This window comes from Mya arenaria, chromosome 9, assembly GCF_026914265.1.
Source record: "Mya arenaria isolate MELC-2E11 chromosome 9, ASM2691426v1".
Lineage (NCBI taxonomy): Eukaryota > Metazoa > Mollusca > Bivalvia > Myida > Myidae > Mya > Mya arenaria.
This window is the reverse complement of record NC_069130.1, coordinates 12466004-12488838: the sequence shown is the minus strand read 5'-3', so window position 1 is coordinate 12488838 and position 22835 is coordinate 12466004. Positions and strand designations below refer to the sequence as shown.

At 34.7% G+C, this 22835-nt stretch overlaps 1 protein-coding gene across 1 annotated transcript; it reads right to left on the bottom strand.

The window, feature by feature from the left end:
- Positions 1-3015: 3015 nt before the first annotated feature.
- On the bottom strand, positions 3016-22736 carry LOC128245475 (dnaJ homolog subfamily C member 16-like). The gene is made up of 13 exons (XM_052963657.1): positions 22453-22736; positions 21114-21180; positions 20530-20738; positions 18523-18656; positions 16980-17164; positions 16159-16422; positions 14192-14322; positions 10981-11179; positions 9874-10059; positions 8287-8354; positions 7662-7808; positions 6312-6476; positions 3016-4927 (listed from the first exon to the last, which is right to left on the bottom strand). Exons 1-13 carry the CDS (start codon positions 22620-22622, stop codon positions 4543-4545), a joined length of 2310 nt encoding a protein of 769 aa, XP_052819617.1. The 5' UTR covers positions 22623-22736; the 3' UTR covers positions 3016-4542.
- Positions 22737-22835: the final 99 nt, after the last annotated feature.

The window sequence follows — 22835 nt, the reverse complement described above, 5'->3', positions numbered from 1 at the left end:
CTATTAATTATGATTACCAGGACCAGTATCCATAAAACATCTTAAGTAAATTCTTAAGTCAATTTCCTAAACCTTTCATTGTTAAATTTAAAGATTGTATTAAAAAAAGCGTAACGTTTGAGTTTCGAAGTATTCAGTGAGGTACTTATATTAGAAAATGGACTTATGTAAAGAAAATAACCTAAGATGTGTTATGAATACCACCCAGGACTTCAATACGGTAATAATGACTAAAGCCATTTACATCATTCACTTCAAAGTTATCCGTTGATAGAACGTTGTTTCTTTGATATAAAATATTTTCATACATTTTTTTTTCTATTTTAGGTTTTAATTTAAAAAAAAAATCTTGGCAAAAAGCTTTTACATCGTGTAAAGTGCTCAAAACATGCATGTCCAAATATGCACAGCAATCTCATTCAAAAGTACAACCAACATGAGATAACATCCACTCCATCTTGCAGTGACTTCATACTTTGCTTGTGAGCGATCATTATTTCCAAACTGAATGGGAAGGTCGTAATGAATATATGTTATATACTAAAGGTTTTGTCCATACAGCCCAAAAACTAAACGCTATCCATCCAATGAGGCGTTTCGGGAATATTTGTTACATTATTGTTCCAGTTTTTGTTCCAGTTTGTTTTTCTACTTTAGATTCTTTTGTTAATGTAAATTAATGACAACATGTTAATCCATTGATTTCAAAGGATTGGGGGCCATTTGTTTGGCAGTGCATAAGTCGTTTGAAGGGCCATATCATTAAAAAAGGTTTTGAGATTCATAATTTAAAAACCATAATACATTTATCCGTTGCATGATGTTTAGGTCTGATTAGGAGTTGAGCAGATTTAACGACAGAAGTTTTTTTTCAGATTTTCAATCAAAAAGCATTTGCATTCTTTTAGGAAATATCTTTATACAAAATTAAATGAATATGTTTGCGTTGCAAAATGGCCAACGCTATCCAATCAACAATATATTGTGGCTTTGTTGTGATTGCATCTATTTTTAGAAAAATATATTTGAATTTCTGTAACCAAGAAATAAGTTCAATACACCTTCATCATTTTATTGAATACTGTACTGTATGGTTCTCGTTATAAAATATACCGATCACGGAACCACAAGACATTGTTGATCGGGTAGAATGTGACATTTTTGACACAAAAAGCGTATTGTTAACAGATTTTTCTGAAGAAATGCAAATGCTTTTTATTCAAAATCTGATAAAATCTTCTATCGTAAAGATTGGTCAACTCCTTATCACCTCCATATATGTTGCAACAGATGAGTTTTATTCCTGAAGAAGATTGTTCTTCAAAGCTAAACAACGTTTGATCTTCCCCACCCACAACTGCACTACGGACACACAAATAACTAGAGATCGCTTTGCTCCCTCATTGTGTGTTTGTAGATGAGAAATAATCAATGACGGACATGAGCATTGTACTTTTGAACTGGAGACGAACAAACATAGGGGTCATCTACTGGTCATTACCAACATGCATACCAAATATGAAGTGCCAGGCTCCAAGTGTGAAGTTCCTGGGTCAAAGTATGAAGTTCCTGGGTCCAAGCCTGCTTTGTTATTGAGCAGAAAGAAGTGTGTCATACGGACTGGTGAACAACAAATTGTTTTTTACATGAAGGTCACTTTGACCTTGACCTACTGACCTCAATATTAATAGGGGTCATCTACTAATCAAGACCAACTACCACACCAAGTATGATGTTCCTGGTCACAAGCGTTCTTTAGTTATTCGGCGGAAACCGTTATTTTACATCAAGGCCACCTTGGCGGTTGATCTACTGGCCTGAACTTCTATAAAGGTCATCTACTGGGCATGACCAACTGGCATACAAAGTATGAAGTTCCTGCGTGCAAGTGTTCTTTAGAACTGATTGCGAACTGTTTTTCCCTCACGGTCAATGGGACCTTGATCTTTAACCTTCTGATTCAAAAATCAAAAGATATCATCACCTAGTCATGACCAACTGGCGTACCAAGTATTAAGTTCCTTGGTGCAAGCGTTCTTCAACGGGAAACCGATTTTTATCACCTCAAGGTCACCATGACTAACTCGCATAGCAAGTATGAAGATCCTGGATGCAAGTGATCTTAAGTGATTGAGTCGAAACCGTTTGTTCACCTCAAGGTCACCTCGACCTTGACCTTAGACCTACTGATATCAAAATCTATAGGGGTCATCTACTAGTCATGTCCAACTGGTGTACCAAGTATAAAGATCCTTGGTGCAGCGTTCTTTAGTTATTCAACGGGAAACCGTTGTTTTTTTCACCTCAATGTCACCATAACCAACTGGCATACCAAGTATGAAGACCCTGAGTGCAAGTAATCTGAAGTTATTGAGCGGAAACCGTTTGGTCACCTCAAGGTCAACGCGACCTTGACCTTCTGATCTCAAAATATACTAGTCATGACCAACTAGCAAACCAAGTACATGTATGAAGTTCCTGGGTGCAAGTGTTTTTAGTTATTGAGCGGAAATCACTTTGAGCTTTCCGTCACGGCCAACATATCGTTTTACATCTGAAGGTCACCGCGACCTTGATCTTTGACATACGAATCTAAAAATCAATATGGGTCATGTACTACCGTGGTCATGACCAACTTTCATACTCCGTATAAAGTTCCTGGAACCAAAGTATCAAGTTATTGAGCGGAAACTGTTTATTCATCTCCAGGTTATCGCAACCTTTACCTACTGATTTCAAAATCAATAGGTCATCTACTGGTCATGACCAACCTGTATACCAAGTATTGAGTTCCTTGGTATTAGCGTTCACAAGTTATTGAGCGGAAAGGGAGTGTGACGGACGAACTGATGGACTGACCGACTGACTGACTGACTTACGGACTGACTGACGAACAGGGCAAAAACAATATGTCACCCCCATTTTGTTACCTTCAATTTGCTGGGTTCTAGGGTATATATTCTTGATGGTGGTTTTGCCATTGATGTTAGAGGGAAATAAATATAAAAGTCACAATAAAAAAAACATTTCTATTGAAAACAATAGGTAAACAATATGTAATACAAGTACACACACGTAGTTCTTTTGAGTGAACATCTATGACAACACTAAATACAAGCACATCGGAACACATGGATTTAAACGGACCCATTCACAGACTTGTGTTGGCCCTGTTTTATAAACTTTTATTGAAATTGAGTTTGTTTTACCTACTTTTATAAACAAACAGTTACTGATAGAACTTTGTAAATTCCATTCTAATATCATTCATTTGATCACAAATGCTTTTTCGGCAAATTATTTTTAAATAATGATCAACATTTGGGCTCCAATATAAACTTTTTATGTATCATTGAAACAGACATTTTGTTAATATGTTCACATACTATTACTTTTCTTGATTACAGACACTATAAAACGTGAACTTGTCCAATTAAGGCAAAAAAACAACATCAACAAAAAGATACACACGCTTTAAATAAGGACTAAATGACATTGCACATTTAAATCGTAGAATTAAGTCATTTTGTAGATAATTACAGATTTATGCAAATAGATTTACTTATAACCATATGCAGCTATCTGTCGTACAAGATTGATTTCCATATGAAACTATCTTTTGATGCATCAAACGTCAATTCCTTTAACAGTTCGCTTTTTTATTATAAATAGATTCAGTTTAATGGAGAAAAAAATGGCTGAAACATGACTGAAAAGAATGGAAGGAATATAGAAAAACAAAATAAATAGATTCAATTAAGTGATACTAACATTTTGGCAAAACATGATTGAAATAATGAAACAAAATACAATGCAAAAATAAATATCGGCAGCCAATTGTATAAAACTGGTTCATTTGTTGGTTAGGTTTAAGTTAGCCAAAATGTGTATTGATTGGTCAATATGTATCCAATGATTACTGTCGACCAATCAAATTGCTGTAATGTGATATTGATTGGTTAATATGTATCGAATAATTACTGTTGACCAACCAAATTGCTTAAATGTGATATTGATTGGTCACTATGTATGCAATAATTACTGTCGACCAATCAAACTGCTTAAATGTGCAAACTACTCAAAATATTACCTGTGTATAGTTTATCCAGTTTTAAACCATTGGCTGCTTGCAATTTACAGCCCAACTTTCATAGTCGTGGATTCCATGACTTAGTTTTTGCCCTTTTATATTATTGACTTTTGGCAAATACAGTCATGGAATACTCCCCTTTGCAAACCCACGTGATAGCTGTGCAAAACAAAATGGTGGATTTCTGTATGTTACTTTAATCTTTTGGAATTTTTAAGGTAAAGGTGGTTTTTAACAGTTATTTAAACCATTTTTTAAACAACTCTGTATTGGTCAAATACAATATTTAAGATTTTAGAAGCATAACTTTCCAAAAAAATCAAAAGAAGCATGACTGATGATGAAAAGATGCTAAAATTTAGCCTCGAGGCTATTGAGTTACACTATGGGATTGTCTTTGAGGGAGCATTTTAAGCAAATCTCAGAAGCTTTGATAACAACTTTCTGTTTCATCACAATTTATCAGCCAATTCAGGCCATTGCGTGATTCGTATACGCTTTATCGAGCCGTCAAAGATCTTGTCCATCCACAGTGCGAGTCCATCAAGGATTTCATCCAGGTAAAAAAAGTTTTCTTCCTCGTCAGATTTTTCATCAGCTTCATCTAAACCAAGCGCTTCAGAGACGTTATTCCTCTTACGTATATACTTCCGTCCATTCTTGGCACTGTATATATAGTAATACTTGCGGAAGCCGTTAATTGCAAGAACTGTTCCTATGCAGTTTTTAATGTTAATGCCGTCCAATTTGAAGTCATCTACACTGAGCTGTAGTAAGGATTTGTACCATTTGAGGTTGTATTCCAGTTGCAGAAAGGCGAATGTTAGAGCACTGTACCTAAAAAATAACATCAGAAATAAGAGATTGATATCACAGACGTATAAATATCTAGAGTAAGAATGTTGGCAATATCCTAGATATCGCCAAACAGACAATATAACACACAAATTATCAAACTGATCAAATATTATAAGTTACTGGGTTAGTAGGTGACCCAATATGGGATTTGCTCTCACCCGATAATGGTTTCCTATGCCCTGTATATCCCATATCGAGACACCTACTAACCCTGTAACATATATATCACGTCAACAACCTGTTGACATTTTTAAATGTTTTGTTTATTCATTAGAATCGGTAAAAAACCCGCCATTTTGGTACAATATAAATTTGGTGACACAATATGGAAAAATATGGGGTCACCATGTGACCAGTTCTAGATCAATGGCGTTGCGTCACTTATGTTTGAGGCGTGATATACCTACATACATTTACCACTAGGTTTAAACTCTTGTTTTAAAGGTGTTTTGACAAGTCCATGTAAATGGACACCATAAAATCTTCTAATCGTACATTTTACTTTGTAGACTAGTTTATCATCATAGGGATACATGAGCCACAGTCCAACATGATCTGTTTATGTCCTTTTTCAGACATAGAATGAAAGAAAAAAATATGTTTCAGTATAAGATTCACAATATATTTCACCTCATGAACACCAAATGTTAATATATTTTCTCCTCGTGAACACCAAAAGTTAATATATTTTCACCCTGTGAACACCGAAAGTTATTATATTTCACCCTGTGAACACCAAAAGTTAATATATTTTCACCTTGTGAACACCAAAAGTTAATATATTTTCACCCTGTGAACACCAAAAGTTGATATATTTTCACCCAGTGAACACCATAAGTTAATATATTTTCACCCTGTGAACACCATAAGTTAATATATTTTCACCTTGTGAACACCAAAAGTTTATATATTTTCACCCTGTGAACACCAAAAGTTGATATATTTTCACCCAGTGAACACCATAAGTCAATATATTTTCACCCTGTGAACACCATAAGTTAATATATTTTCACCCTGTGAACACCATAAGTTAATATATTTTCACCCCGTGAACACCAAAAGTTAATATATGTTCACCCCTTGAACACCATAAGTTAATATATTTTCACCTCATGAACACCAAAAAGTTATAAATTTTCAAACCGTGAACACCAAAAGTTAATATAATTTCACCTCGTGAACACCAAAAATTAATATGTTTTCACCTCATGAACACCAAAAGTTAATATATCACTTGAGGCTATGCCACTCATGAAATGTAACTTTTGATACGCACTAGGTAAAATATGTTGTGATCTTACACAGAAACAGACAATTTACCACTGTATCCCTGATCACCCATTTAATACAACATCATGCATACCTTGAGTAAGGATGAACAATCTTGGCAAACTCCTTGACCAGGGTGTCCTTGCTATCCTTGTCCACCAAGATGACCACGGTCAGTCCAGTGTCTGCTTCAGTGACCAGCTCCTGGTACATCCGGTAGTCTAACTCATATAAGTTCAGGTTTTTTGCATCAAATGTTCTGAAGTGAGAAAAACAAATGTGATTCACAATTTCATATTAAAGGAACTTGCTCATTTTTTGTATGACAAAATAAAGTGTGGCAAATCATTAGGCTTCAGAAAATGTTGATTTTTGCTCAAATATCGTCTTTGAACACCACAATTTCCATTGTTGTGACTGGTTGATTGACATTATCACATGGTGTTATCAATGTATTATTAAAAGGTTAAAATATCAATCATTTTGTACAGGTTCTGAAAGCCTAGTGGTGAAGGCGGTTGTTTCAATTTTTTCTTGACTTTACTGGCGTGGGTTTCCATCCCACTAAAACCACAATACTTTTTTATTCTATGATAGTATTTTTTCTGTAATTTTGATTTCATAGAGTAAAATAATGATAAAATAAGTGTTTTTATATGCATTACTGGAAAAGCTAACTTTCAGTTCAAAAACATGAGCGAGTCCCTTTAAAGCTGCACTCTTACAGCTGGAACTTATGACAACTTTTTTATTTTTTGTCTTGGAACGAGCAAATTTTTGCAAAAATGGAAACCAGTTATATAAGACTGCTGACAAGAAAATAAATAACAGATTTTTATATTAAAGTTAAAAAATGGATGTTTTATGAATTTATCTTAAACTGTTAGTAACGGTTAAAGCTATAATACATTAGTTTTCGAACGGAAATATGAAAATCTACAATCTTATTTTTTGTCAGCAACCTTATATCATTGGTTTACAGATATTTATGCAAATATTTGCTCTTTCCAAGACAAAAAATAAAGAAGTTGTAAAAATGGTATAACTGTGAGAGTGCAGCTTTAAAGCATGCAGGTACCTAGTCTGATTTTTTGTTCAATCAAACAAGAGGGATAACTTAATTATTAGTACATCCAGACATGTGCATATTGTCTCTGGCAACACACACAACAACTTTCATTGAAATAACTTGAACAGATTTTGAGTTATGATCAAATCTAAAAAAAATTGTACTACTGAAATGGTGACTTCAGAACACCAAGGCTGTCACAACATCCCGATATTTTCTTCAAAAATGTTAATTTGTTTGTGTCTATAGTTCAATTGTTATTTTGGCCATTGCTTTGTGCCCCTAAACAGGGCTTATTTTTCTGGTTTAGACCACAGGGTTTGTCCCTGTACTTTTCATTGTATTATTCGTTCTAAAATAGGTTGTAATGTATACCTTGACGGTGGTCTTGGTCGTGTTTTCCTGGGCAGAGTCTGTTGAACCTGTATTTCCTCCAGGGAGGCCAGTTTGTGCATGAAGTAGCCCATACCCCCAACAAAGAGGACAGTGAGGAGCAGCGTGATCCAGGTGGTGGAGTCCAACCTGGAAAAGAGTTGAGTGGAGTTAAACCTTGAAAACAGTTTAGTAGAGGCAAACCTGGAAAAGAGTTAAGTGGCGTTAAGCCTTGGAAACAGTTTAGTAGAGATAAACCTGGAAGTTTAGTGGATGCAAAGCTGAAGAAGAGTTTAGAGGAGTCAAACCATGAAAAAGGTTTAGTGGAGTCAAACCATGAAAAGAGTTCAGTGGAGTCAAATCGTGAAAAAAGTTTAGTGGAGTCAAACCTTCAAAAGAGTTTAGAAGAGTTAGAGTAAACCCATGTAAGAGTTTAGTAGAGGCCAACCTTGGAAAAGAGTTTAGTGGAGGCAAACCTTAATATACTGTAGGGCTTTTTCTCAGTCAATTAAGGGGCTTAAAAATATTCAGCCAGAGTTATAGGACTTTTGTTCAGTTAAGCGATTTTTTTAATATCTTGAGCATTTACAATAAAAATGTATAAAAATTATTCTGTGCTACTACATACATGTTAAGGAGTCCTGCAATCTTTTCAGCCCAGCTCAGCAGCTTCAACCCAATCCTGGTGAGGAGGTTCTGAAACATAGACAATCATATCAAGACTTGGTAGGTTGGTACCAGTTAATCCATATTCCATTGTTTTCAGGTACATTGACCAAAATTCTCGAAACAATTAAGGTTATATTTACATTCTTAGGATTTTTTTAGTTTAAAGCAAAATTATCTTTATTATTATCATGTTTTACATTTTCTTATTTAGTACATTCAAGACTAAGTAAGAAATTTGGCTTAATGCAATAGGTTACTTAGCAAAATTTGTATATGAATGCAGCAAAGTACGGGAAGAGTTCATGAAGAGATTGATTTCCTAAAATTGTTCTTCCAATTTGTGTTCTATTACTATAATTGTATATACCATAATATTTATTCAATATCTTATGTTTTGTGTTCCATGTGCCTTTGTATTATATTTACCACTTTTCACATATGTTTGATCAATTATTGTTAATGCCATGTAAAATAATAATCTCATGATAAATGGTTTAAACGCTTCTATAATTTCATATATTTTACTTTTGAAGTTACAATTTATGTGTTGAAATTTTCGTTGTGATATGATCTGTAATTATCATGGATAAACATGTTGTTATTATGTATTTATAACACAAATCTGTCTGTATTTTGGGCTGGCGGCCTTTCATTACAAATAAACATTCGTATTCGTATTCGTATACTTAAAGCTGCACTCTCACAGATTAAACGTTTTGACAATTTCTTTTATTTTTTGTCTAAGAACGTGCCAATTTTTGTGAAACAATCTTTGCAATGCAACTGTTTAAGCATAAAACAATCTTTAAAATATAACTGTTTGAGCATAAAACAATCTTTGCAATGCAACTGTTCGAACATAAAACAATCTTTGCAATGCAACTGTTTGAGCATAAAACAATCTTTGCAATGCAACTGTTCGAACATAAAACAATCTTTGCAATGCAAATGTTCGAGCAAAAACAATCTTTGCAATGGAACTGTTCGAGCATAAAACAATCTTTAAAAAGTTACTGTTCCAGAATAAAACAATCTTTACAAAGTAACTGTTCGAGCATAAAAAATCTTTACAAAGTTACTGTTCGAGCACAAAAAAATCTTTAGAAAGTTACTCTTCAAGCACAAAACAATCTTTACAAAGTAACTGTTCGAGAATAAAACAATCTTTACAAAGTAACTGTTCGAGCATAAAACAATCTTTACAAAGTAACTGTTCGAGCATAAAACAATCTTTACAATGCAACTGTTTGAGCATAAAACAATCTTTGCAATGCAACTGTTCGAGCATAAAACAATCTTTGCAATGCAACTGTTCGAGCATAAAACAATCTTTGCAATGGAACTGTTCGAGCATAAAACAATCTTTAAAAAGTTACTGTTCGAGAATAAAACAATCTTTACAAAGTAACTGTTCGAGCATAAAACAATCTTTACAGCTGTACAAAAGTTTATAGCTGTCAAGCCTGATTTCAGGATTCATCCTGAATTTTAGAACCCTTGACAAATCCAAACAAGATAATATCACAAATAAGGTTAGAATACATACCAGTCCATGTTCATTGAAGAGCTCGGGAGGTACGATATTGTACGGCATGACTGTGTCAGTGGTGAGCAGGACATTTAGGCGACTGTCAAGGGCTTTAGAACATCTAGCCCTTTGCTCTGCCTGCCAACCTGTCTCCAGCCATTCATACTTGAGTTGGTATTTCTCTACACGCCACAGAATCGCCACCTGGGATATATACATGTATTCATAAGTACAATTTTAAAGAAAGTAAGTCTCTTGTGTCATACGAATATACTAATGGACATGATCTGTACCCTTTGGCTAATATTCATAAAGCAACATAGGTAATTTCCTATCATTAGTCGCTTTTTATTTTCAATGCATTATTATGTTTAACTCATTTGACATGATCCAAAAAAAGTATACAATTCCTGTAAACTCAGATAAAAAATGTGAGCTGTTTAAAAATTAAAAAAGAACATTTATAAAGGCTAATACTTTTTATCTGTACTCAAATCATATAGGTTTGTTTAATCATATAGGTTTGTTTAATCATATAGGTTTGTTTAATCATATAGGTTTGTTTAATCATATAGATTTGTTTATTTAATCATATAGGTTTGTTTATTTAATCATATAGGTTTGTTTATTTAATCATATAGGTTTGTTTATTTAATCATATAGGTTTGTTATATAGGTTTGTTTATTTAATCATATAGGTTTGTTTATCTAATCATATAGGTTTGTTTATCTAATCATATAGGTTTGTTTATCTAATCATATAGGTTTGTTTATTTAATCATATAGGTTTGTTTATTTAATCATATAGGTTTGTTTATTTAATCATATAGGTTTGTTTATTTAATCATATAGGTTTGTTTATTTAATCATATAGGTTTGTTTTTAATCATATAGGTTTGTTTATTTAATCATATAGGTTTGTTTATTTAATCATATAGGTTTGTTTATTTAATCATATAGGTTTGTTTTGATCAGTAAATTAATATGAGTTAAATATAAAAATGCATTGAAAAAAATATAAAAATGGCATCAACCTATAAATTTTTTTATTGTGCCCCTATACAACATTAAGTCAGTCATGTTTCAATAACCAAAACATTATTTCTTCTAGGCCTAACAACACACCTTTAGTGCCTCATCTGCTTCTTTCTGCTTGCCTTTCATCATCAGAGTATTCACAAAGTCTGCCTGTGTGTCCTCAAACATGTATGTAAACCTGACCCGCTCGTTCCCGTTCAGCTTGGACGCCTGACTGTACTGACGAAACTGCTCCCGAGTGCCGTCTTGTGCCGGGCCCTTCTTTGTTATTAAAACGACGCAAAGTCTGTAAAATGTACAAGGAAAATGATGAGAAAAAAGAAGTCAGCTATTGCAGGTTGCTTTGTGAGGATCTATTTCCGCCTTGCTTTGACAATTTGTCACAGAGGCAAATTGCATTGTCATAAGGCTATTTACTAGTTGCAGATTAGAGCCCTATAAACCTAAGCAATGAAGGAATTAGAATTATCTGGTTTAAAAAAAAAGGAGAAAAAGACAGGAAAGTTTAATCCCCACCAACAAAAAGTCCACATGGTTTTTAACACACAGTTTTTCTATGCAACAACCTAATTCGAAAAAAGCCCCATCAGCGAAACAGCAAAATCTTAGAAGCTACTAGAAGCAACATCTTGTTAGCACTGGAAACAGCTTAATCAAGATATTCCAGGAGCTGTTTTCAATAACCAACTTAGATTGAACTTAAATTTAAGATCAGAAACTAAGTGTTTTGATTGGCCTGTATATTTAGCTGACCAATAGCCTGAATGGAATCACTGAGGCATGTCTTAGGATAGGAATAGGATCAATATTGAATACTGGCCCGCCTAGTATTCGTACAGCAACTAGAGATTGCTTTTTTGAAAAAGCGCATGTCTCCCCCATTGTGTGGTCGTAGGTGAGAAATAATCAATGATGGATCCCAAAATCAATAGGGGCCATCAACTAGTCATGACTAACTGGCATACCAAGTATGAAGTTCCTGGGTGTAAACGTTCTTGAGTAATTGAGCAGAAACCGGTTCTTCACCTCAAGGTCAGTGACCTTGACCTTTGACCAACTGATTGCAAAATCAACTAGACATCATGACCAACCTCACTTCAAAGTTTGGTGAACCTAGATCAAAGCATTCTCCTGATATTGCACGGAAATATTTTTTTACATTAGAGGTCACAGCGACGTTGACCTTTGACCTTGTGACCCCCCAAAATATAGGAGTTTTCTAAACCTCATGATCAACCTCCCTACCAAGTTTGGTGAACCTAGGTCAAACCATTCTCAAGATATTGAGCGGAAATGTTTTTTACATTGGGGGTCGCCGCGACCTTGACCTTTGACCTAGTGACCCCAAAAACAATAGGGATCCTCTACACCTCACGACCAACCTCCCTACCAAGTTTGGTGAACCTAGGTCAAACCGTTCTCAAGATTTTGAGCAGAAATGTTTTTTATATTGGGGGTCGCCGCGACCTTGACCTTTGACCTAGTGACCCCAAAAACAATAGGGATCCTCTACACCTCACGACCAACCTCCCTACCAAGTTTGGTGAACCTAGGTCAAACCATTCTCAAGATATTGAGCGGAAATGTTTTTTACATTGGGGGTCGCCGCGACCTTGACCTTTGACCTAGTGACCCCAAAAACAATAGGGATCTTCTACACCTCATGACCAACCTCCCTACCAAGTTTGGTGAACCTAGGTCAAACCGTTCTCAAGATTTTGAGCAGAAATGTTTTTTATATTGGGGGTCGCCGCGACCTTGACCTTTGACCTAGTGACCCCAAAAACAATAGGGATCCTCTACACCTCACGACCAACCTCCCTACCAAGTTTGGTGAACCTAGGTCAAACCATTCTCAAGATATTGAGCGGAAATGTTTTTTACATTGGGGGTCGCCGCGACCTTGACCTTTGACCTAGTGACCCCAAAAACAATAGGGATCCTCTACACCTCACGACCAACCTCCCTACCAAGTTTGGTGAACCTAGGTCAAACCATTCTCAAGATATTGAGCGGAAATGTTTTTTACATTGGGGGTCGCCGCGACCTTGACCTTTGACCTAGTGACCCCAAAAACAATAGGGATCCTCTACACCTCACGACCAACCTCCCTACCAAGTTTGGTGAACCTAGGTCAAACCATTCTCAAGATATTGAGCGGAAATGTTTTTTATATTGGGGGTCGCCGCGACCTTGACCTTTGACCTAGTGACCCCAAAAACAATAGGGATCCTCTACACCTCACGACCAACCTCCCTACCAAGTTTGGTGAACCTAGGTCAAACCATTCTCAAGATATTGAGCGGAAATGTTTTTTACATTGGGGGTCGCCGCGACCTTGACCTTTGACCTAGTGACCCCAAAAACAATAGGGATCCTCTACACCTCACGACCAACCTCCCTACCAAGTTTGGTGAACCTAGGTCAAACCATTCTCAAGATATTGAGCGGAAATGTTTTTTACATTGGTGGTCGCCGCGACCTTGACCTTTGACCTAGTGACCCCAAAAACAATAGGGATCTTCTACACCTCATGACCAACCTCCCTACCAAGTTTGGTGAACCTAGGTCAAACCATTCTCAAGATATTGAGCAGAAATGTTTTTTATATTGGGGGTCGCCGCGACCTTGACCTTTGACCTAGTGACCCCAAAAACAATAGGGATCCTCTACACCTCATGACCAACCTCCCTACCAAGTTTGGTGAACCTAGGTCAAACCATTGTCAAGATATTGAGCGGAAATGTTTTTTACATTGGGGGTCGCCGCGACCTTGACCTTTGACCTAGTGACCCCAAAAACAATAGGGATCTTCTACACTTCATGACCAACCTCCCTACCAAGTTTGGTGAACCTAGGTCAAACCATTCTCAAGATATTGAGCGGAAATGTTTTTTACATTGGGGGTCGCCGCGACCTTGACCTTTGACCTAGTGACCCCAAAAACAATAGGGATCTTCTACACCTCATGACCAACCTCCCTACCAAGTTTGGTGATCCTAGGTCATGCGGTTTTCCAGTTATCGATCGGAAACGAAGTGTGACGTACGGACGGACTGACGGACTGACGGACTACCGGACTACCGGACTGACGGACAGGGCAAAAACAATATGTCTCCCCCAGAGAGGGGGAGACATAATAATATGAGTCAGTTTTGTATATAAAGTCTTTTTGTTTATGGAAATAGATGTATAATATTTGTGAGGACATAACAGGAATTTTTGGCCTACAGTAATACCTCATTAAGAGCAAACCTTCAAATCATAAATTGTTGAGCTTTGGTTTACATGTACTTACTTCCTGTTTTTGACTTTATATCCATCTGGACACAACTCCTCGAATAACTTCTGCGAGGACAAGCGAGGGAGTGTGAGGTATTTGTTTCCCTCTATAACCTCGTCAAGGGTCGACCTCGATAACTGCTGCATCTGGTGAAATATATATTAAGCCTTTGATAATGTTACTCTAGCTATGGTCCATTATGATTACAAGAAGAGTTGATCTGACACGTAGTAGGACTAGTCTAAAACAATAGATGTGTTGTACAGGATTCTTCCATTGCCTAAGGATTTGCCATATAAAAAATCGTAAAAAAAAATCCATCTGTCAACGACCGTACAATAATTTGGACTAGTAGAAGTACCATATTTGCCATGCTTATTTATGTTGATAGTTGAACATTACCGAAGAATTCGATATGGATAACTTATTTAGACTTGGGTTAAAAACAAGATACAGCCTAGATAAGGTTCAGTCCAGACGTACACATGCACACATGGGACTGCCATTGTTACAGCTTTGTCAAGCTCACCTCAAAAAAATGATATACAGTGAAACTGCGTTCCCTCAAACAAGCGATCATTCGAGAACCGGCGTTCCCTCGAGGTCGGAGCTTGGTCCCGAACTTTTTTCGTTCTATTTTCATATAAAATATACCCACGCTGCATCGAAACCTAATTATGTCGAGCAGTCGAGCAATATCCTCGGTCCCAAGTACACAAATCGTGCACAAAACCGTATGGCTCCCTCGAGGACATAATTTCACACTTTTTCCCGAACGCGTGTTCCAAAATAAACAAACAATTGTTAGGTGTTAAAATGTTCACAAGTTGACCGATATTAGTTGATATGAGCATTTGAGATGATAATTATGAAAAGTTAATGACGAGTAGTTAACGCTATGTGGTCAGAAGGTTCTTTGAATTCACTGCCGATGCTGACCGTGATCTTCAGACGCTCGGTACGCTGTCACGTCACATTACGCGAAACCGACAAGATGCGTCAATCAACAATCCTTGATTTTGCGAAACTTAAATCTGACTAATTCCACAATATTTACTGTCATTCAAATGTTCCTTGTTACGAAAATGTGCTTTTTTGTTAAAATAAACATTTCGATTTATTCCTTTATTGTTTTTTTTTTTTTGCGTTTTACATTTTGTTTTAGTCAACCTTTGAAAATATTAGCGATTTCCACAACGCAACACATAATCAGTGTCTTAGTAAACAGTCTGTTTGACGACTTCAAACTTAAAATTTCATATCAAACTGAAAAATAGAAAATCGGGTCGTTCGAAACACCGGTTCCCTCGAGGTTTTGGCTCGGTCCCTGGCGACCTCGAGCGATCGCAGTTTTACTGTACTGTTAGAAACATGCTAAGTAATAAAATTCCCTAAAAGTCCAAAAATATGACAAATTCCCTCTGATAACACGATATTGTAGATCACACTTACATGTAACATCTATACAATAAAATATACATGAGACAACTACTACAAATCTGGGATGATTTCAAAATGTTTTGACTTTGTGTTTGTACGACATCTCATGTATCCTAGTTCAATATAGTCCAAGGGTATATAATATGAGGAAAGTGTATTGTTCTTAATTCTGTCTCCATCCTCAGAATTGGAAAGTTCTTTATGGTCTGTTAATATTAATTTCTTTAAGCTTGATTGTGACAAAAGCTAAAAGAATCAATCTGCAGTCCTTTATCTGGTTAGATACCAGTACTGATGTCCATTCTGATAGGCCATGAGGAAGCACCCACCCACCCTCTGTACTGAGAGGCTTTTACTTATACCACTAGAGCCATCTCATCCTGGTTGGCATTGAACCTACAACCTCTTAAGTGAGAGGCAGACATCTATCAACTACACCACTATCGGCAGACATCTATCAACTACACCACTATCACCCACTCAAAGTACTTTCTTCTGCAATATACAATGCATTATACATATAACAACAACTTAAAACTTACACTTATAGTAGCCACAGGTGAACTCGTATCTTCATTAAACAGCAGTAGCGTCTCCCGATGTTTATTCACACCAAATTTCCGTAACATATCCTTCCCTTGTAGAGATTGGGTGTAAACGTGGCCAAAAGCCACATTTTCACGGTAGAAATATGCGGGTGCCAGAAACCTTGCCGACAGATCTTCACGAGGACTGAAGAACAATCCCCGAACCTTGTTGTCCGCAGGCCAGCCTGACAGGAATGGTTCAACGTTACTGTCAAATACCTGGAAAATCATAGATCTATGAGGTCCAAAGTGCTGGGGCCATATTCATAAAGCTTCTTAGTGAAATTTTATAACTTACTGAAATCTTTTGAATTTTTAACAGCAAATATTTTAAATACTCTTTATTTTTTTAAACCAATTTATTCTTATGTTAATTGTCTTAAAATTCAACTTAGACAAAAAGCATATCTTAAATTAGTTGAAAATTTTCATTAAGATGTTATATGAATATGGCCCCAGGATTCTATTCATGGTTTACTCCTGTGCCACTTAAAGGGCTGGTAACCAGGTTGATCTGGGGTTTCCATGGTGATCAGAGTAGTTGTTTGTATTGTAAGAAGCCAGTTTGGTATTCTAGGTGTATGAGGCTTCCATACCCAGCTATTGTTTTTTGACTATATAGAGCCTAAAAACTAAAAAAATAAATAGATTTTCTCTTTACAATTTACATTTACTTTCAATCATTTAAAATGGAAATTAACCACATGATTAACTTCAAATACTGAGTAGAAAGTAGTTTTCCACTTAACAATTTACAATTGAAAACTGAATCTCACCTTAGTGACAAAGTTATTAGGAAAGAGACCCCGTGTAAATTCATGTAGACTTTGAATGCTGACAGAGCCTTTGAAATAGAACAGTCGCTCATTGACAACGCCGACGATAGAGGGGACAGTGGATACCCTTAGGGCGGAGCTGAGACCGCCGGATCGTCCCGCGTGGAATGAAGCTGCACAGAGACCTGAAGAAAAGATAGTCTAAAATAGCACAGCCTTTAGTAATGCACAAAGAAGAAAAGTTTGAGAGGGTCGTAACTGATGCTTGCAAAACTCGTGACACAATCCCTTTGCATGTTTGATTTTATGATGTCAGTTTAAACATTGTGCATTTTATTCTCATTGTCAAATGAGTTCTCATGCAAAAAAAAATATTTCAAAAATAAAGATAGTTAAAAATACCACAGACCCTAGAGAAGGAATTTATATTTACGCAAGAGGAAAAAATATTTAGGTTTTCATCCAGAGCATACGCCAATGCCAACACTTTCCTGTTTGTTTTTTTACTGTTGAAGTTAGTTTGTTTAAAGTGTGAATGTATTTATATTTTTTTACTGTAAGCTTAAAACAATACAATAGAAATATTTGACAGTCTTGAGCATTCAATTCTATGAAAGCAGAAGGGTGCCCATGCTGGTCTCCATAAGGGCAGAAGGGTCCTACCTTCAGCTAAAACCCAAGTTGAACAACAGTCATAACTCAACAATTATGAAACTTTAATGTCAGAGTTATGGGCCTTGCTAGACATATGCATATTTTCTCTGGCAACATGATTGTGTACCAAGTTTCAATTTTAAACAGTTTTTGAGTTATCACCAAGGTTAAAAGTTTTGATAATGCCTCAACACTTTTTTCTACCAAAAAACAAAACAAGCACAAAATACATTCTCATTTGACAGAGGTTTGATAATTATAAATCTAATGTTTTGCACATACCATCATCCCTCTGGTGTATGAAAATGACAAAATGGAGCAGACAGGTAGATTTGTTTTTAAGTTTAAAAACATGTGAAATTAAGAGCAAAATATACTAACTGTAATAAATACAAGTACTTTTGGTCATTCATTTTATACATTGCCAATCAGCAAGCAAATACCTTTCAAATGTTAGGTTCACTGTCAGAGCATCAAATTTAAACATGCATGTTCCAAATGACATGAAAATTGCATAGAGTCACATGGCATCAAAATTTAGTGTATATTGGAGAAAAAGCCTTAAAAAATACTTTTAAGTTCACGCTAACCGACCCTTCTATGAATAAGGTGCCAACCCTACTGTTTTTATAGACCATTGGTATAAAAATATATAAAATAATAGTGTAAAATAATATGTAGTTCAACACTTGTAAAGCTTTATGTAGAAGATTACTTTAACGCCATTCCCTAATGATGACAATAATGGTCTTATATAAATCCTTATAATAAAGCCTAATAATAAAACAGCCTACCTACCCTACCTATTTTTGAAAAGGATGATACCCTAATCAAACAATTTCTTTTTGGGCCTAAGCTTATCTGTGAGTTTGATTCCTTAATAACCTACCAACTGCTTTCAACTCGGAGAAGAACTTTTCCAGTATTCCTTCTATCCTCATACAGTTGAAGCAGAAGTCAGCGTACGCATAAATTATGCATGGCTTTGTCACGCTGTTGGGTAATATAGTTGTCTCATATTGTCTGAAAAACAGATAATGTTCAATTATCAGTATTGTATGAAGGCAGTGTTTATTTCCCTGAACAATTCTAGCCAAACGATTTCATACACCATTGATTTTTCTTCCCAGCACTGTGTGCAATTATTTTGTTCTTTTAAAGCTGAACTCTCACAGATTGACCATTTCATAAACTTTTTAATTTTTTGTCATGGAAAGAGAGCAACTTTTTGCGTAAATATCTGCAAACCAATGGTATAAGATTACTGACAAAAATTCAGATCGTAGATTTTCATATTCCGTTCGTAAATTAATGTTTTATGGATTAAACCGTTTAAAAAAATGTACATTTTTGAACTTAAATATAAAAATCTGCAATAATTTTTTCAGCAGTCTTATATAACTGGTTTTCATGGATTTTTGCAAAAAATTGGCTCGTTCCAAGACAAAAAAACAGTCTTATATAACTGGTTTTCATGGATTTTTGCAAAAAATTGGCTCGTTCCAAGACAAAAAAATAAAAAAAATGTCAAAACGTTCAATCTGTGAGAGTGGAGCTTTAACAGTGCAACAGGCTAAAATGACTGAAACAATAAGATTATACTTCGATAAACACACTGTTTCAAACAATGAGTTTATTAGGATATAATCCACAAATTATGAAAGCATGAAATAAATGGGTGTTACCATAAAAAAATTATGATGTAAATAAAACCCAAGTCATAAAAACCAATGACAGCTTTAAATAGTATAATTTACATAGTATCACACTTGGGCCTAAAAAAAAAATACATTTGGTTCGGGTTACCCGACCCTACCTACGGAATAGGCGCCGACCCTAACGTTTTTATAGTCAGTTTGAAAAAAAATAAAATGAAAAACTAAAAAAAAAAAAAAAAAATTCTTTTTTTTTTTGCTTTTCAATATGTAGTTTAAAACCTTAATTGCTTATATAGAAGATAACTTTAACACCATTCTCCAATGATGATATTAAAATTCTTATATAAAGCCTAAAAAAAAAAAATAAAAAAAAAAAGCCTACCTACCCTACCTATTTTTGAAAAGGATGTAACCCTAACCAAACAATTTATTTTTTTAGGCCTTGGTATTCTTCATTATTTATTCATAACATTAATCAATAGTCACAATATAATTCCTGAGATACCATTTCATTTTTAATAAAATAGAAAATGAATACACCAAATCTATGATATTTGATATGTAGTTGGTATTCAATAATTAATTAAACAAAATACAATAATTTATCATACCAGCATGTGAAAGTCTTTTTTGCAATAGTAGACTAACAGCTACATGTAATAAAAATAAATATTATGGACTGATTATACAAGCTTTATGGTGTCATAAAGCAACATAAAATACCTCTTCCATTAATATTTCCAGACTAATCCAAAGACATGGTAACTAACAGTCCTTTTTTCAATATGAAAAAATAAAAAAATAAAAGTTACATATGGTATACAATTCCATTTTTTCTCTGTGTTTTTGTCTTATTTATTCTTAATGGTGCAAAGTCTAGACAGATGCAAAATAGAAACATATTATTTTAATGACTTATTATCTTTAACTCGATTGAATTTATAGATCAAAAACAAAAAAGCATATTATTTGCCTTTATAACTGGGGTTTTCAATTAATAGCTATGTGGCCACAAATTCCCCATTTGAAATAGCACCAAAATATTGCCAATATTTTTCTTATCTGCACACATACCATATGCTTTTTTTTGTTTTTATCATTAAAGTCAAACAAGTAAACATAATAATGCATTAAAATTGAAATGCTTCTTTTGTGCATCGATCTACACTTTAAGGGGTTTTCCATGGCATTCAACTTGATGCCAAAATTGTATCATCTAGCTTTAAGTATGCTCTAACCTCAGGTTAATCGAGAATCTCTCAATGGTAGACTCTGCATCTCCACCAAAGTTGTTAAAATTGAAGCGGAACCCTCCATTTCCGCCGGGGAAGAATGAATCAAACGGTGACCCATGGAAACCTTGTTGTGGTCTGTTCGGCTGCCTTGCGTTGGCTGATGTGTAACCAAAGTTGTCATACTCGTGTCTTTTGTCAGGGTCCCCCAGTGTCTGTAAGATTATAAATTTTGAAATAATACATAAATATAATTATATCTAAAATAAGCTGCACTTACTACTTGTTATCTAGTATAACTTAAATTTTATAAATACCAATTACCAAATCATAATGAAGTATAAACTCGATTGAGCAATAATGTTTGAAATAAAACTGATTCTCAGTGTTTAAATGAACTGATATTCATGGTAAAAAATGATAAAAAAACAAACTATTCAATTCTGTTTTACCAAAGACGAAAGTGAACATGTGGTGAGTTTGAAAATATTCATTATTGTCAGCGCATGGCATTGGACAGCATACAATTTTGAACACTTAACAGTGTGAGCCATTATAAAGGTTTTTTTCAAAATAAAACAAGTACTTACTTCATATGCTTCATTTATTTTTGTAAACTTTGAAGTTGCATCAGGATCATCTGTCTTGTCTGGATGCCTATAATGTGAAGACAACACATACAAAAAGTCATGAACATTACAATATCAAGACCAAGTAATGGATGCCTATTTAGTTATCCTTTACAAAAATTGTTAGATAACTGATTGGTTGGTTTGATTTTAAACTAACGACTCATTCATTTGCAATTGTAACGAAAACATTTACTCCATCATTTCCATTTTGCAAGACATTTAACAAAAATTATGATTTTGGCCTTCAGTATTGTAGCCAATCACTTTGTAAAATGGAAAAACAGGGATTTGTGTGAGATTAAAAGCAGTGTGATTTGTCAGAGGGTGTTTTATTGTACTTAATGGACTATTTATTTTATATTAAAACCAAACATTTCAACCTAGAAAAATTAATTGAAATTCTCATAGCTAAGAAATGGTTAAAGTTTGTCAGGATGTACTTAAAAATAAATGGTTTGATGCGACACAGTCCCATAACAATAAATTTTATGAAGTAAGATACTTACAACCTTTTAAAAAATTAGTGGTCTACATTAATTTATACTATGTAAACTCCCCACTAACTGAGTCAGCCACATTTTATATCTACCTGTTCACCTGCTTAAAATCAATAACAACATACTGCTGATTAAATGAAATAGATATATTGGAAAACATCAGAAAAAGCGCCTTCTCATTGAACAACATATTATGTTTACTTTTCCACTCACTTCTCATAAATGGAGCCAATGTTGCCTGATACCTGTGACCATGCATTTAATTCGAGCATGGTTCTACTTTTAAGTAAAAACTGCATAATACAGATACAATCTATAGTTCCACACCTGTAAGCATTTTACAAATTAGAGTCTGTTGAAGTTAAACAGTATAGCTTTACCTTCCTAGTTTTTATCTGCATCACACTACTGCGTTCCATATCCATATATATATATAGTATTTAGGTTTGAACAATAAAATTTTGCGATCATTATCTGCATGCAGCGATTTGTGTATAAGGTACTACATATTTATAACTTTTTGAGGGATCGGATATTGTTAACTCTCTTGGTTGCAATAATCAAATTTAAATCCCTTAAAGTCTTGTAAATCGGCATAATGGAAAATCAGTTTAACAGTTTCATTTAAGTGAAAATAATGAACATTAAATATTTAAAAAAAAATATATAGAGAAAATCTGTCTTGTTTCTCTAATGGATTTGTTGAATAGCTAAAATGTTCTGATCATTAAGAATAACTCATTTTTAACTAAATAAGGAAATTAGAATATGTAACTTTTTCTGTTAACACTTAAACATACCATTGTCTGGCCAAGTTCTTGTATGCCTGTTTGATATCCTTCTGTGTAGCTGTTTGCCTCACTCCAAGAACATCGTACAGTTCCCTATTGTTTGCCTTTGTTCCGTCAAAATAAAGGCAACAAATGGCAAATAAAGCTATTAAATAATTCAATTTTATTCTAATTAACATACTTAAGGTTACTCTTTAAAGATGCGTGTTCATAATTTGTAGATTTTTATTGAGAAAAGAAAAAACTGTTGGTAAATCAATAAAATGGATTTAGATCAACTTTACCTAATTAACATTGCGCGGTTTCGGATAAATATACACTCAATAAATAATTTATGTGTGTAACTGTTTATGTAAATATTGTATGTTTCTTGACATATGAATTTCTATGAA

What these genes read in the sequence shown, in the direction of transcription:
- LOC128245475 (XM_052963657.1), bottom strand. Translation starts at nt 22,622, where the DNA reads ATGTTAATTAGAATAAAATTGAATTATTTAATAGCTTTATTTGCCATT. An exon ending in AAGAACTTGGCCAGACAATG is followed by an intron (nt 21,181 to 22,452) that starts GTATGTTTAAGT and finishes TTCACATTATAG; the next exon opens with GCATCCAGACAAGACAGATG. An exon ending in CTCCGAGTTGAAAGCAGTTG is followed by an intron (nt 17,165 to 18,522) that starts GTAGGTTATTAA and finishes TCTTTTCTTCAG; the next exon opens with GTCTCTGTGCAGCTTCATTC.